Raw genomic sequence first — 13,044 nt, 5'->3', positions numbered from 1 at the left:
GCATTTGCATTCCAATCTTGTGCACCATCTTCAAAAGATCTTTGGTAGAGATTTGATAAAAAAATCAACCATATTAACTTTGAACGAATTTATTTTACCTTGAAATCATCATCCCTAATAGATGTATTGTCTTCATATGATCTTGTTGGAATCATCAGTTCAATATCTTCACATAGAGGTGAAAACTCTTGCTATCATATTATCATGCCTATAGTTATAGCAAGATACATTTGTGCTCAAATTGTACTGAGGAAGTGGTACTTCAAGATCAAGAATTGTATATGCTTCAAGCAACTTAAATCTTTCATGGATTGTCATATAAGTGAAGTCATATAAGCCATATAATAGACTTTAGATGCATATCAAGTTTTCATGTCATGTTAGACATATAATATATCGAAATTGATTGCACATACCACTGACCTTATACTTTCAAGTGTTTGAACTACATGTCTTTCATATGAAACCAATTTTAATTGTTTCTTCAGAGTTAAGATCCTCATATATATATTTAGCGGTATCATAGATGTCGTCGACGAACATTTTATATCGGCTTCAACATTTTTAATAAAGACAAAACATAGAGATCTCTTCATTCATTTCAGGTACCTAAACCTCTCCTGAGATTTTATGAAGTATTATGTCATGTGATCTTCTAGATCACTTGCCTCCTTTATTATGATCATTTTGATCATTTGCTCATCTTCTTTAACAAGAAGGTTATTTGAAGCCAATTTGTCTATATGATTTAAGTGTACCATAGACTTTGTCCTTCTAGGACTTAATAGGAGCATTTGCGACGAGAATATAGTTACTTTCTTTGGTCAGCAAATGCGTCTGGCATGCTTTGCAATATATTGCAAATGAATTATCTTTTTTTATGAACCTCAAGTTCATATTATCTTATTCGAGGATCTAGATGTACAAATGATAATTCATTCCACGTAACTTTTTCTCAATTGTTTATCATATCTCCCGCTCATGTTAGAAAATTAACTTGTTTTCCTCAACTTTGAGAACCCATCTTTGTGCGTTATGGTATTAATCAAAATATGTCCCGCACACCAATAATAATAAGATAAAATTATTTGATTCATGACCCTGAACCACTTGTGAGGGAAGAAAATAATATACTTTGGTATATAACGTATATCAAATTGATATAGATAACTTTGTTCTCATAAGCAATTGTTTAGCTATTAAGTGGAGGTACTCAATAAATTATTTTGCTAAATCAATCGTGATGTAAACTAACTTATCAAGATAAACTATCTTGAATAAAAAAAATCTAAAAATTATGCTCTAAATCAAACTATTGAGCAAGTTACATCGCAAACACCATGTTACGGATTAATAATAATCATACATATAATCATCTCATAGATGCATCATATGTGGTATATATGGCAGGTGAATGGGACCATATTCACCTTTGATATTTCCAGCATTCATGGGATTCAATCCCAATTTTAGTTGGTCAATTAATTAATGAGAACAAGCAATATAAGAGAATTCGTAAAGAACTTTCTAGTTCTTTAATATTTACCCATGTGAATTCTCTATTATTTTTGCACATCATACTTAAATTGATATGGCTATACCAATTATGCCAACTGAATAAATTATCAATATTGATAAACTTCAAGTTTACACCATGAAGTGTGCAATTATAAATAAACTTCAAGTTTATTATGATATGGGTTTTTATATCAATAAACTTCGACTTTATTGTAGCATTCTTTTGTTTGTGTAGTACAAACTGGAGAATAAAGCGTGTAACTTTTCACATACATATTATCCCGCTACAAGTTGCAGTAATAGAAGATATTAAATCTTTTCTTTATTTATAGTCTCAATATAATCAATCGCTTTCGTGTATACTTTGGAAACTGAATAAGTTTCTTTGAGACTTACTACAACACAATAGCTTATTGGTAATCAATTGTGTTTCTCCAAAATGGTATAATTGGTTCTTGCGGAGTTCTCAATTAATTTTGTAGTACCACATATTCATCAACATCCATATGGAGAATATCTCTTTTAGAGAGAGAGTTATACCGCTATGGCCATAGTTAACATTATGCAAGATATGTTTCTTGCATTACTGTTATCCTTTAATAATCACATTGCCAAAATATTTTGGCGTACAATAGGTACATGACCAATGACCATTCATGCCATAATAAAGATATTATTTTTTTATATCATCTCAAACCTCCTTCTAGATGTGAGTGTGGTATATTCACTACTACTAGCACGTTCATACTCTTACAAAAATAAATATATATATTAATAAATCACATGTTGTCACATTCACATCTTAAATGGACCATAATCATTTACATGTGTTTTACAAAATCTCATGTCAAATCGATGACAAACATTACTTCCACGGACTGAAGGATTATTTTGAGAATCCTTATTGTTCTCATTACCACAATGATGACGATTATAATTTTGTCTATTGCCACGTCCACATCCATTGATACATTCATAGTAATAATTTTGTCTTCTTTCAGACTTATCACATACTGCTCTCACATTCTCTTTAGGGAATGAGAATGAAGCAAATTCAATGGAACGAATTTCCACTTCTTTGCCCATCATACATGAATTTAATCATGGCAAGACATAGAAATTTTATCACTTTGGGTGGTTATAATTTCTTTCAAACTCTATTAGAATTACAATCAAAATTTATCGTCTTTGTTTGTATTTAAAATCAAATTATAGAATTTCAAGAATTTAAAAGAGAAAAATAAAGTAAAATACTTACCTTAAATCCATAATTTAATCATGAAGGAAGTTCATGGAACAATTGACAATCATTATGCTCAATCACAAAGCTTATACTCAATTGGTTAGAGTCTCGTGCTGATAACGTGTTATAAAACAATAAAAGAAGAAGACCAGTGTTGCAAAAAAAAGTATGTAAAGAAAATTCTTATTGATTTTGGGATGAATTACAATGAAATATGAGTAATTACTATTTATAGGGAAAGAGTGACTTAGCCACCAAGTAAAAATCCCTAAAATCTCTATAAAATATAGACATTCACCTTAAATAGAATTCTATTTATAACACTTATCATGTTATTTAGGTCACTGATCCATACTCGCTGTAGAAAGTAGGGATTTTTACATGGTAGGTTAAACCCATTTAAGATTATTTATATATTGACTCCTAAATGATCTGACAGTGTAATAGTAACAAAGAAATTCTTTACGCTATCAAATAAATAAATAAACTCATTTCAGAATATCTTCAACTGGACACCTATAAGGAAATAATTAATTGAATGTTAAGTCTATTGCTGACTTGTGAAGAATCTGTTAAAGTCATTATGTAAGTTTCTTTCCACTTATGAAATTAAACTGGCGATTGTCAATTTGAATTTAAAATTTCAAGGGTATCTTACCAAGCGTCATGTAATTTAACGTGAACGAACCAGGCCAGCTATGTTCTGGAATCTTCATTTGTAAATTTACCTTGTTTGTCATAAATTGTGGGTTAACGTTATGAGGCAATCCATTATAAACAATGGGTCCAAAAATAATTTTAAAAATAATATAGCATCACTATTTAGTTGGAAGGGAACAATGGCAATTATTTTGCTGTATACCAAAAGAAAAGTTGAAATACTTCTATTTGGTGACATAAACTCGTAATGATGTATGGTTAGCTTAATTAACAAAGTCGATGTGTTTAATAATACTATTTAATTGATACCAAAATTCATGGCCGTTTATTTCTCGATGCATCCACATAGCTCATACTTGGAGTGATCTTTCTCTTCCGAGAGACAACACGCTTGCTTCTATGTGACAAATAGTTCCTAGTATTCAAATATTTTTATTGCTCCATTTCCACTTTGAAGAGTTCGCTAATCCTTCCTCCTTCAATCTCAGGATTATCATGTTCCAACTACCATTACTGTTCCTGGGTTTATCATCCTTCAATAAAAGGATTTGGGTCCGTTTACTACAGAATGGGGATCATAGCAAGGTGATGCTTCATCCTTGATAGATAACCTTCCCTTAACACATATCTGGTCCGATAGTGAACTCACTTAGCTTTAAGCAATAGAACTCTCAAAGCATCTGATTTTGCAGTAATTGCGTACTTTGCCTAAAAGAGACTTCAATAACCATAGCTTGTTATAATCTGGGTGTGGTGTGGTTGGATATGTATCCGAAGTGCTCCCAGCATAGGAGTCTATAATTCCATCCCTCTTGTCGATGGAGGTGGTACACATCTCGAAAGCATATTGGGAGTTGAAAGAAAAGCAAAACGATGCTTATAGCAGGTGTAAGAAAGATTCAAGGAACATAGACGGCCTCTGCTTGCCTTTTTCCTTTCAAAAGAATTTTGGGGGGGGGGGGGGGAGGGAATAATAATAAAACCAAAACTATTAAAATCACCGATTTGACTGGCAAAAATTAGCTATTCATAAAAGAGTTGTTACCGTGATAAGGAAATGAACAGGTATACCGAGAACTGGGAGATACAGAGGCTGGTAGTGACCTTTTTCACATTGGAGACATTCCTCAGTAACATTAATAAGTAATGGCTAACAGGGAATATTGCAACTAAAAACATGGTCAAAGCTTGTCATACCGACCTAAAGCAAGGACTTTAAATCTTTGTCCAACTTCTCCATCTAAATCCAGTAAACGCAAATCTTCATGATTGCTCGACCTACACCTGCATATCCCCTTAACAATATCAGTTCTGACGTTTCTCTCTCACCCCTTTGAAATCGACAAGAGAAAGCAGAAAAACAGTGCCTCCTGCCTTTATGATTCAACATAACAAACCCCAGCCAAACCCGATGTAATAAAATTGTCTTCCTCCACAAGGTTTTTATAAGGCCCAGTATGCAACCCGAATTTTGCCAAGGAAACATAATTCCACGAACTATGCTTTACATGTTCGGAAATGGAAGAAAAATGAAGGAAAAGAATGGAAAAATTAGTCATTTTTTTTGAGAAATTGTAGAAGGTCAGACAACAGCAGAAAATTGAAGTTCATACACTTTTTTTTTCACAAGTGAAAATTGGAGATCATAGTACACACTCTTCTCACCTTTTCATTCACTTCAGCCAACTAGTATTTTAAAGCTTAGGCCTTTCATCTCACACAGTTGGTTCTTAAAGCTTACAGAGCTGTACTTTTTATTTATATTCTGCACTGTTACTGTATAGTCTTTTCCACTCATTTCAACCCTCTAATCCATTTTCCAATTCCTTCAACCTAGCTCACTCTTGTACCTCCCAAACTTTTGTCTTTTTATGTTGTTATCTCATTTTTCTCCTATACATGTTAATACCATTGACAACTAATGAACTAATCAAATCAATGGATAGAGAAAAAGGATACAACAACAATAAACCCAGTGTAATCCCACAAGTGCGATCTAGGGAGGGTAGTGCGTACGCAGACCTTATCCCTACCTTGTATAGATAGAGAGGAGAGGCTATTTCTGATAGATCCTCGGCTCAAGACAAGCATAATCACAGCAGTAATGAGGACAGAAACTAACCATAATAGTAACAATTCAATACCTCATCATTCTGCATACAGCATTTTGCTATTCTCAACATTAGCCTCCAAATTCCAGTCCCTGCCATAAAAGAGGTAAACATCTTATAAACTAGCATATCAAAACCAGAAAAGTCATAGAAGGTATGCAATACAAAACAGACCTCTCTTGAGCCTCCTTCTTCAGTTGTTCTATGTGGTCTTCCAGTTCCCCACAAGCAGATTGGATTTCCATATTTTTCAGACAGAGCTCTTTCCATTGCATGGACAACGCACTGAGCTCATATGCAGTAGTTTGCTGATATGCAGTGAAGAACAGATCAATTAGAACAATGCAAGACACTATAGAAATAGATCAGCAGTAACAGAAGATACTTATACCTGATGATATTTCCTTTCCCTGTTTACGGTTTCAATCATTTCATTCAGTTCAACAGCTTGTGATTGCATTCTGCAGCAAATTAGTTTGATATTCAGCCCCAGAAGGAATGCAGCAATACCAGAGAGAAAAAAATGACGAGCTAGAATCATGCTCTTTTTACAATCGATATATTAATACTGTATAGAACTGGTTCAAGATGTGTAAATATAGTGATAAATACTCCTCCTGACTGATATAGAGTATTAAAAGTCACACAGCTTCTCCCTTTTCAGAGGGCGATTGAGACAAGATAATGCCTCTTTTTACTAATACAGTCCTGAGTTGGTATATAGAGTTAGAAGCCTTACAACTTCCATCATCGTCAAAAACTAAAATTGAACATATTAAACAAGTGCAGGATATGCTAGGACCCACACCTCCAATCATAAGGTTGAGTTCGAATCACAATTGGACTAGAAATGGAGAAGGGCCATTCTTGGACCATATCACATCTTTTTATTAAAAAACGAACATGTTAGTGCTTATTACGAAGCAAGACAATTTACTCTAGAAACCAAGTTCAAAATAGTTACTATAGTCGTCAAGTTTTGTCCAAAACCTGAAAGTTTCTTTTACGACGTTCAGTCTAATATCTATTACTCCTTTTGTTCCATTTTTATATAGCATTCTTTTCTTTTTAGTCTGTTCCAAAATGAATGACGTCTATTTATAGTTGAAAATTCTTTTAACTTTAAATTTCCCATCTTATCTTGAATGACATGTTCTTATAGCCATAGAATGTCATGACATGTTTAAGATAACAAGTTCTAAGGGCATTTTTAGTATGTGCCAAAAGTTCTCTTTCTTTCTTTAACCTCGTGTCCAATCAAACATCGCCATGCAAAATGGAATAAAGGGACATGTAAAAATTCACCTAGACAGAAGTTGCAGCGAATCGTAAAGTAAGGACGAGATGGCAGAGAAGAACATAAAATTAGCAAAAGAAAAGGAACCTGGCTAAAAATGCTTCCAGTCGTTGATTGTGCAGCTTCCACACATCAGGACCATGCTTTGACATCAGGTCCAGATTTTCTAGCCTATAGAATACCAAGGTTAACTTTGGGTTGCACGAGAACAAGCATTATGTACACAAAAAAAGGGAAAAAATAGACCAAAATAAATGAAAGGTATGATTATTTCTATCAAAGTACTTGATGCCTAGGCTATACTGATGCAAAGGGAATTTTTCCTGATAAATAACAGCAGAAAAGATTAAAAATTTTGGTAATAAAGTGACACAAAAGTCATATTTCTTCTGTTAGGATATGACCGACTGACTCTGACTGTATACAAACTTTCCGGCATCTTAGTTTGTTGAAACTTGAAAGAGATACAAACACATTCCCTGACACCGGACAAATACAATGTTTCCACACAGTGCGCAGGCCATCAGAATTGATATAGAAGAAAAAACAAACAGAAATCATTTTATTCAGGAGTTAACTTGGAAAATGCACTATCACCACAGCATCTTAGCTATTCCTTCGGCAGAAGCACTTTTCTCATTCTTCACTGCAACATCTATTCTACTAAACTTTGTATCTTAAAGACTTTATTTCTTTCGATGTAAGGATAGATTGATGAAGTGGGGTGCTATAAGTGACAAAGAGCGCCTATTGTGTTTAACTCAGAATGAGAGCATAAATCAACAGCTCTTCCAATGTGATATGTCAACTCAAGTGTGGCGTAAACTACTACAATGGCAGGGGATTCACAGAGCAGCCATGCCTTGGTTAGAGGAGCTGAAATGGGCAGAAGACTATGCTAACTGCAGAAATTTATCGAATGACACTGGCAGCATGTGTGCGTCACTTGTGGATAGAGAGGAATAAAAGAGTATTTCACGCTAAGCAAACAGATCCGAAAACTATTGTCAGGAGGATTATTCAGGGGATTCTTTATAGAGGATCCACAAGGAGTAGACTAAAAGTAACACTTACAAAAGCTCAATTTTTATCCTGTTAGAAGGAGCTTGGTAGTTTCAGGTGGTTAGTAGTAGATGTCATAGTTGGTTAGTTGCTTTGCTGCGGTTTGGAGATGTCAAACTGCAGTAGTTTAGTTCTGCTTGTACAGATTGCAAATGGAAATAAAAAAAATTCTTTCACCCAAAAAAAACGATTGAGGAACTGAAAGTCGCCCAAGTTCACCTAAACACCACCAGTTAGTTCTGCCTGTACAGATTGCAAATGGAAATAAAAAAAAAATTCTTTTACCAAGAAAAAAAACGATTATTGAGGAACTGAAAGTCGCCCAAGTTCACCTAAACACCACGGTGACTAGATTTTGCAGGCATATAAGCTAATAATTGGCAAAACAATTTCTTTTTTAAATAATCCATACAATCACCGGTTACAAGTAGGTTACCTGATTACTTGATGCTGCAGTAAACGCTGAGCTTTTTGAAGCGCTTGTTTCCATGCAGTTTCATCATTGCGTTTGTTCAGTGGCGGCACTTCAAGTCCATATCGTGAAGTATCTATCTGTACCGGCGGCTTTCCAGCTCTCACCCTCTCATATTCCCTCGCAAGCATCGGGTGATTCTAAACACCAATTCATTCATTAGACAAGAAATAAAAACATAGGCTCAAAGGAATCATAACAATTAACAATCGTTTTAAATGGAACCCTAGAAATACGCATGAATAAGAGTTGAAGAGCAGAAGAAATGGGCAAAGTATAGAGTGAACCTCGAAGTTGAATTTAGGAAGAGGAGGGAGGTCCTTGAGGAAATCGGAAGGTTTTTTGGAGCTGCGGCGCATCTCCTCTTCGACCAAACGGTCCACCTCTTCTTTAACTTTGGGGTCACCGTAGTCGTCATCAATGTACGGCAAAGCATCGATCACTTCAGCACTACTACACACCGCCGGCCGGGACTCCGGCGGTGCCTCTAGCATTAAAACGTCACCGTTCGTTGTCGCCATTGATTGCTCGGACCTCTAATCGAAGTGTAATAAACCAGTAATTACGAGCCCGACAGAGAACTGAGGTGATGTTCATTGTTTTTTCAGTTTAAAGGTCTTTTTTCTTTTCCCATTTTACCCTTGTAAATATCCTCAATAAGTAGATGGACGGTATTATTTTGTGCAAATGATAATTTCTTTATACTCTAGTTTTCTACTACTAGTATAATTTGTTTGTAGTTTTGTAGCAATGTGAGAAATTAAAAATGTGTCGTCATCCTTAAAAAGTAAAATAAATCGTGTATTGACAATTTAGAGCCCGTTTGGGCAATCTGTCAAAATTTGCTTATTTTAAAAAAAGAATTTTTTCATTCCTATACACTATTTGAAACTTTATTACTCTTAATATCCATGTTTAATTAATTACCCGACATAAAGAAGTTTTGTTTACGAAATATATACAATCCACCTTAAAAGACTCTCAATCCATTATTTATACTTCAATCAATGGTGTAAAAAATTGCAGTTCAACTTCTCAATACACAAGAATAGGTTTTTAGGAGTGAAGTAACAGAATACGAGCAATAGCATTTAAGTTAATCATCCACATGTATAGACAAGAAAACAGTTATAGTTAAATCCAGAGCAAACCAAAACAATTAGTGATCATATATTGGTACTTACAGTCAGAGAGTGACCAAGTCAGTTTCAAGTTTTCTCTATCAACCACTATCCGATATCCCGTCATGAAGTTCTCTGTACAGGAAAATGAGTCATGTCCATTGTGTTGTATGATAGTAGTCCAGCATAGACGTGTTGAAGGATCATGTTTCTTAAACCACCCTTAAACTTGGCTCAGATTATTAATATTCTCCCCGAACTATGCATGGTCTTAATTACCCCTCTCAACTTGGTCTTTTGAGAGTCATTACCCCCTAGACGCTGATGTGGCAAAAAGTGTGGGTGCACTCGCCTGCCACGTGGATTTTTCTATCTATATGGCATTTTTTTGAAAAAATAAAATATTTTTTTTACCTTTTTAAGAATATTACTTTTTAGATAAAAAAAAATTCGAATAAAATTTATAATAAAACTTGGATACAATTGAAATAAATAATCAAGGCATTTATTTCAACTATGTATTTTTTATAACTTTTTAGATGTCTTGACTATTTATTTCAATTGTATAAATCTTTATTTTCAGGTCAAATTAAAAAAAATAGATTAACTAAAACTTCATTTTTATTCAAACTATGTATTTTTTATAACTTTTTAGATGCCTTGATTATTTATTAATTATATAAATCATTATTTGCAGGTCAATTTCAAAAAAAGATTAACTAATACTTTATTATTTTTTGCCAAATAAAAATATTTAGCCTAAATAATGTAGTTCTATCCAAGTTTTATTATAAATTGTATTCGAAAAAAAATTATCTAAAAAGTAATATTCTTAAAAAGGTAAAAAAAATATTTTATTTTTCAAAAAATTGTCACATAGATAGGAAAATCCACGTGGCGAGTGAGTGCACCCACACTTTTTGCCACATCAGCGTCTAGGGGGTAATGGCTCTCAAAAGGCCAAGTTGAGGGGGGTAATTAAGACCGGGCATAGTTTGGGGAGGATACTAATAATATGAGCCAAGTTTAGTGTTGGTTTAAGGTATTAGGCCCACAAAATTTGAATATTTGTGCTCCAATGTTTTAAGGGGGGGGGGGGTTGAGGCGATGCGTTTTACCTCTGACGAGGCGAGGTTTAAGCCCTGAGACATGGGGCATAAGTCCCATGAATCTTTAAATTTTACTAATTTCAATAATTTTTAAATAGTATAAAATAAAAAATAATTATAAAAGTTACATTAAAATAACAAAATTATAACAAATAATCTATTTAAAATTTTTATAAAGTATAATTCAACTATGAATAATACGAAAAGTATGACATATATCATAATATGCAAATTAGCTGCAATGTCATTACAACTCAAACATCAAAAGTAATGTATTCGATACGAAATCTTATATGTATCTCTTAAGAAGTAATGGATCTTGAAATAATTTCGATATTATAATTTGATATTTTTCATAAAATACTCTTTTTATTTAATATGCTTTCTATTTGAAAGAGAATTTATATAAAAACATAATTCACAATTTCAATATGATTCTCTAGCATCATTTATTTTAAGTTTCAACAAGTTAATAAAGTGATATATAATACACCATACAATACCATGATAACTAATTATTTGTAAATATTTACTAGCTAATACCGAGCTCTTAAATTAATAAGTATTGTATCTCGTAAACGTGGGAAAAAATATTTAGAAAAATTTATAAAAAAATATGGATTATTATATAGTAAAGACATAACAAAAGTTAATAAATCAGTAAATATTTTTTAAATGAAAAATTTATTTAAAATTAACTATCATAGCAGTCTTAGTGGATAATGTGCAATAATTTTTATTTTAATTATGACATAAAATACTCTCAACTTAATGATTTATGATTAAGAAAAAATAATTTTGAATAATAAACGATTTATTAAGAAAATTTGAGGATTTACAAGGTTAGTTACATACAATTGCATAAAGTTTTATTAGACGAGCCCAGTATACTGGGCGTTGGGCGTGTCCAGGGTGTAAGCCCCGATGGCCGAGGCGTAAGTCCCACGTAACTAAGCCCCACACATAAGCCCAGGGGCATTTTACGAGTGCTCCGCTCCGGGGCGAGCCCCGGCGAATCTCAATTCTACCTTTTAAAACAGAGTTGTGCTCTACTAATGGTGTAAAAACTCCTTAGGGGCACGAAAAGAGTGAAAACCTCCGAAAATCTCAGTATAATTCTCGTAACGAGGAGCTAGTGTTGGTACCCTGAACTTCGGCGGGCCACCAAAAACGTCATCGTATAATGACTTGCTTGCCGTTGTAAAGAACCTGCTTCCATGGTGGTAACTCTTTTTAGAAAATGAATGTGAGAGATTTTCCATGAGAAATGTGGAGAGCTCTGAAGAGAAAATAGTACTTAGTTCAGTGTGAAGTCGAGAAAGAAGAATGAAGAAAAAAGAAGAAGCTGCTTCTTTTTTTTTTGAAACTTATGTTGAGGACATTTTAAGAATGATTTATATTAAGTAAAAAGAAAGTGCATCTCTCTTTCTCTTATATTCCATTACCTGGATTTGTAGCAATATTGCCAGGGATATCCTTCAATCCTGGCTTTTGTTGCATTCACTTCCCTATCAAATTGTAAGCGGAAAAGGACCGAAAAAGGATTTGTAAAAATATAGCACTTTAAAGTGCAATAAGCATCAAATAGTTGTAAGCCTACCTCTTTAACGACTCTATCGTAAATTTGATCCAGGAGAAATGTAAAGGATGTCCCACTATCCATAATGGCTTTGAAGTTTGTCTGCTCAATACAAATCATCTACAACTTATCTATAACTCATCTATAACTTTCACACATTATTTCTATCCAGTTAAATACAACTACAATAACAACAACGGCCCAGTATAATCCCACAAGTGGAGTCTGGCGAGAGTAATATGTACGCAGACCTTATCCCTACCTCGAGGGGCGGAGAGGTTGTTTCCAGGAGACCCTCGGCTCAAGAAAGCAACAAGAGACGATATATTAGTACCATCAATAGACTCATAATAAAATAACAGCAATATAAGAGATACGAAATACGAAATAGATGGATGATATAGTAAAAACCAACAGATAAAGCCCTGCATCAGTAGACGACCAGTAGCATCCTCAGACTAACTCCTAACTGGCTAGTCTCACTCTATTGTTCACAATTTTCCCCTAACCTACAACCTTAATGCTCGACCTCCACAATTCCCTGTCAAGGGTCATGTCCTCAGTAATCCTAAGTCGCGTCATGTCCTATCTGATCACTTCTCCCCAATACTTCTTAGGTCGCCCTCTACCTCTTCTTGTGCCCACCACAGTCAGTCGCTCACACCTCCTCACCGATGCATTAGTGCTCCTTCTCTGAATGTGCCCGAACCATCTAAGTCTTGCTTCCCGCATTAACATACAACTTAAATACAAAATTTATACAAAATTTATACAATATGTCTTTTGTATATTTTGTATCTGATTTATACATAGTAAAAATAAATTTCATACAACTAATTATATATTATACAACTTATCTACAATTTTCATAT

The 13,044-nt window shown here is 33.9% G+C and overlaps 1 protein-coding gene across 1 annotated transcript; it reads right to left on the bottom strand.

Annotated features, from left to right (window-relative positions):
- Positions 1–4,410: 4,410 nt before the first annotated feature.
- LOC104238709 (pre-mRNA-splicing factor SPF27 homolog) lies at positions 4,411–8,954 on the bottom strand. Its single transcript, XM_009793159.2, has 7 exons — positions 8,651–8,954; positions 8,328–8,503; positions 6,917–7,000; positions 5,924–5,993; positions 5,707–5,840; positions 5,566–5,624; positions 4,411–4,705 (listed from the first exon to the last, which is right to left on the bottom strand). Exons 1-6 carry the CDS (start codon positions 8,882–8,884, stop codon positions 5,570–5,572), a joined length of 753 nt encoding a protein of 250 aa, XP_009791461.1. The 5' UTR covers positions 8,885–8,954; the 3' UTR covers positions 4,411–4,705; positions 5,566–5,569.
- Between the last annotated feature and the right edge of the window lie 4,090 nt (positions 8,955–13,044).

The sequence above is a fragment of the Nicotiana sylvestris genome, chromosome 3 (genome assembly GCF_000393655.2).
Source record: "Nicotiana sylvestris chromosome 3, ASM39365v2, whole genome shotgun sequence".
Classification (NCBI taxonomy): Eukaryota; Viridiplantae; Streptophyta; class Magnoliopsida; order Solanales; family Solanaceae; genus Nicotiana; species Nicotiana sylvestris.
The sequence above is the reverse complement of the archived record's forward strand: the minus strand, read 5'-3'. Positions and strand labels throughout refer to the sequence as shown.

Coding starts and splice junctions, on each gene's coding strand:
- LOC104238709 (XM_009793159.2), bottom strand. CDS start 8,884: ATGGCGACAACGAACGGTGACGTTTTAATGCTAGAGGCACCGCCGGAG. Junction 7,001..8,327: donor CTGCAGCATCAAGTAATCAG/GTAACCTACTTG, acceptor GGTATTCTATAG/GCTAGAAAATCTGGACCTGA. Junction 5,625..5,706: donor AAGAAGGAGGCTCAAGAGAG/GTCTGTTTTGTA, acceptor CTTTTATGGCAG/GGACTGGAATTTGGAGGCTA.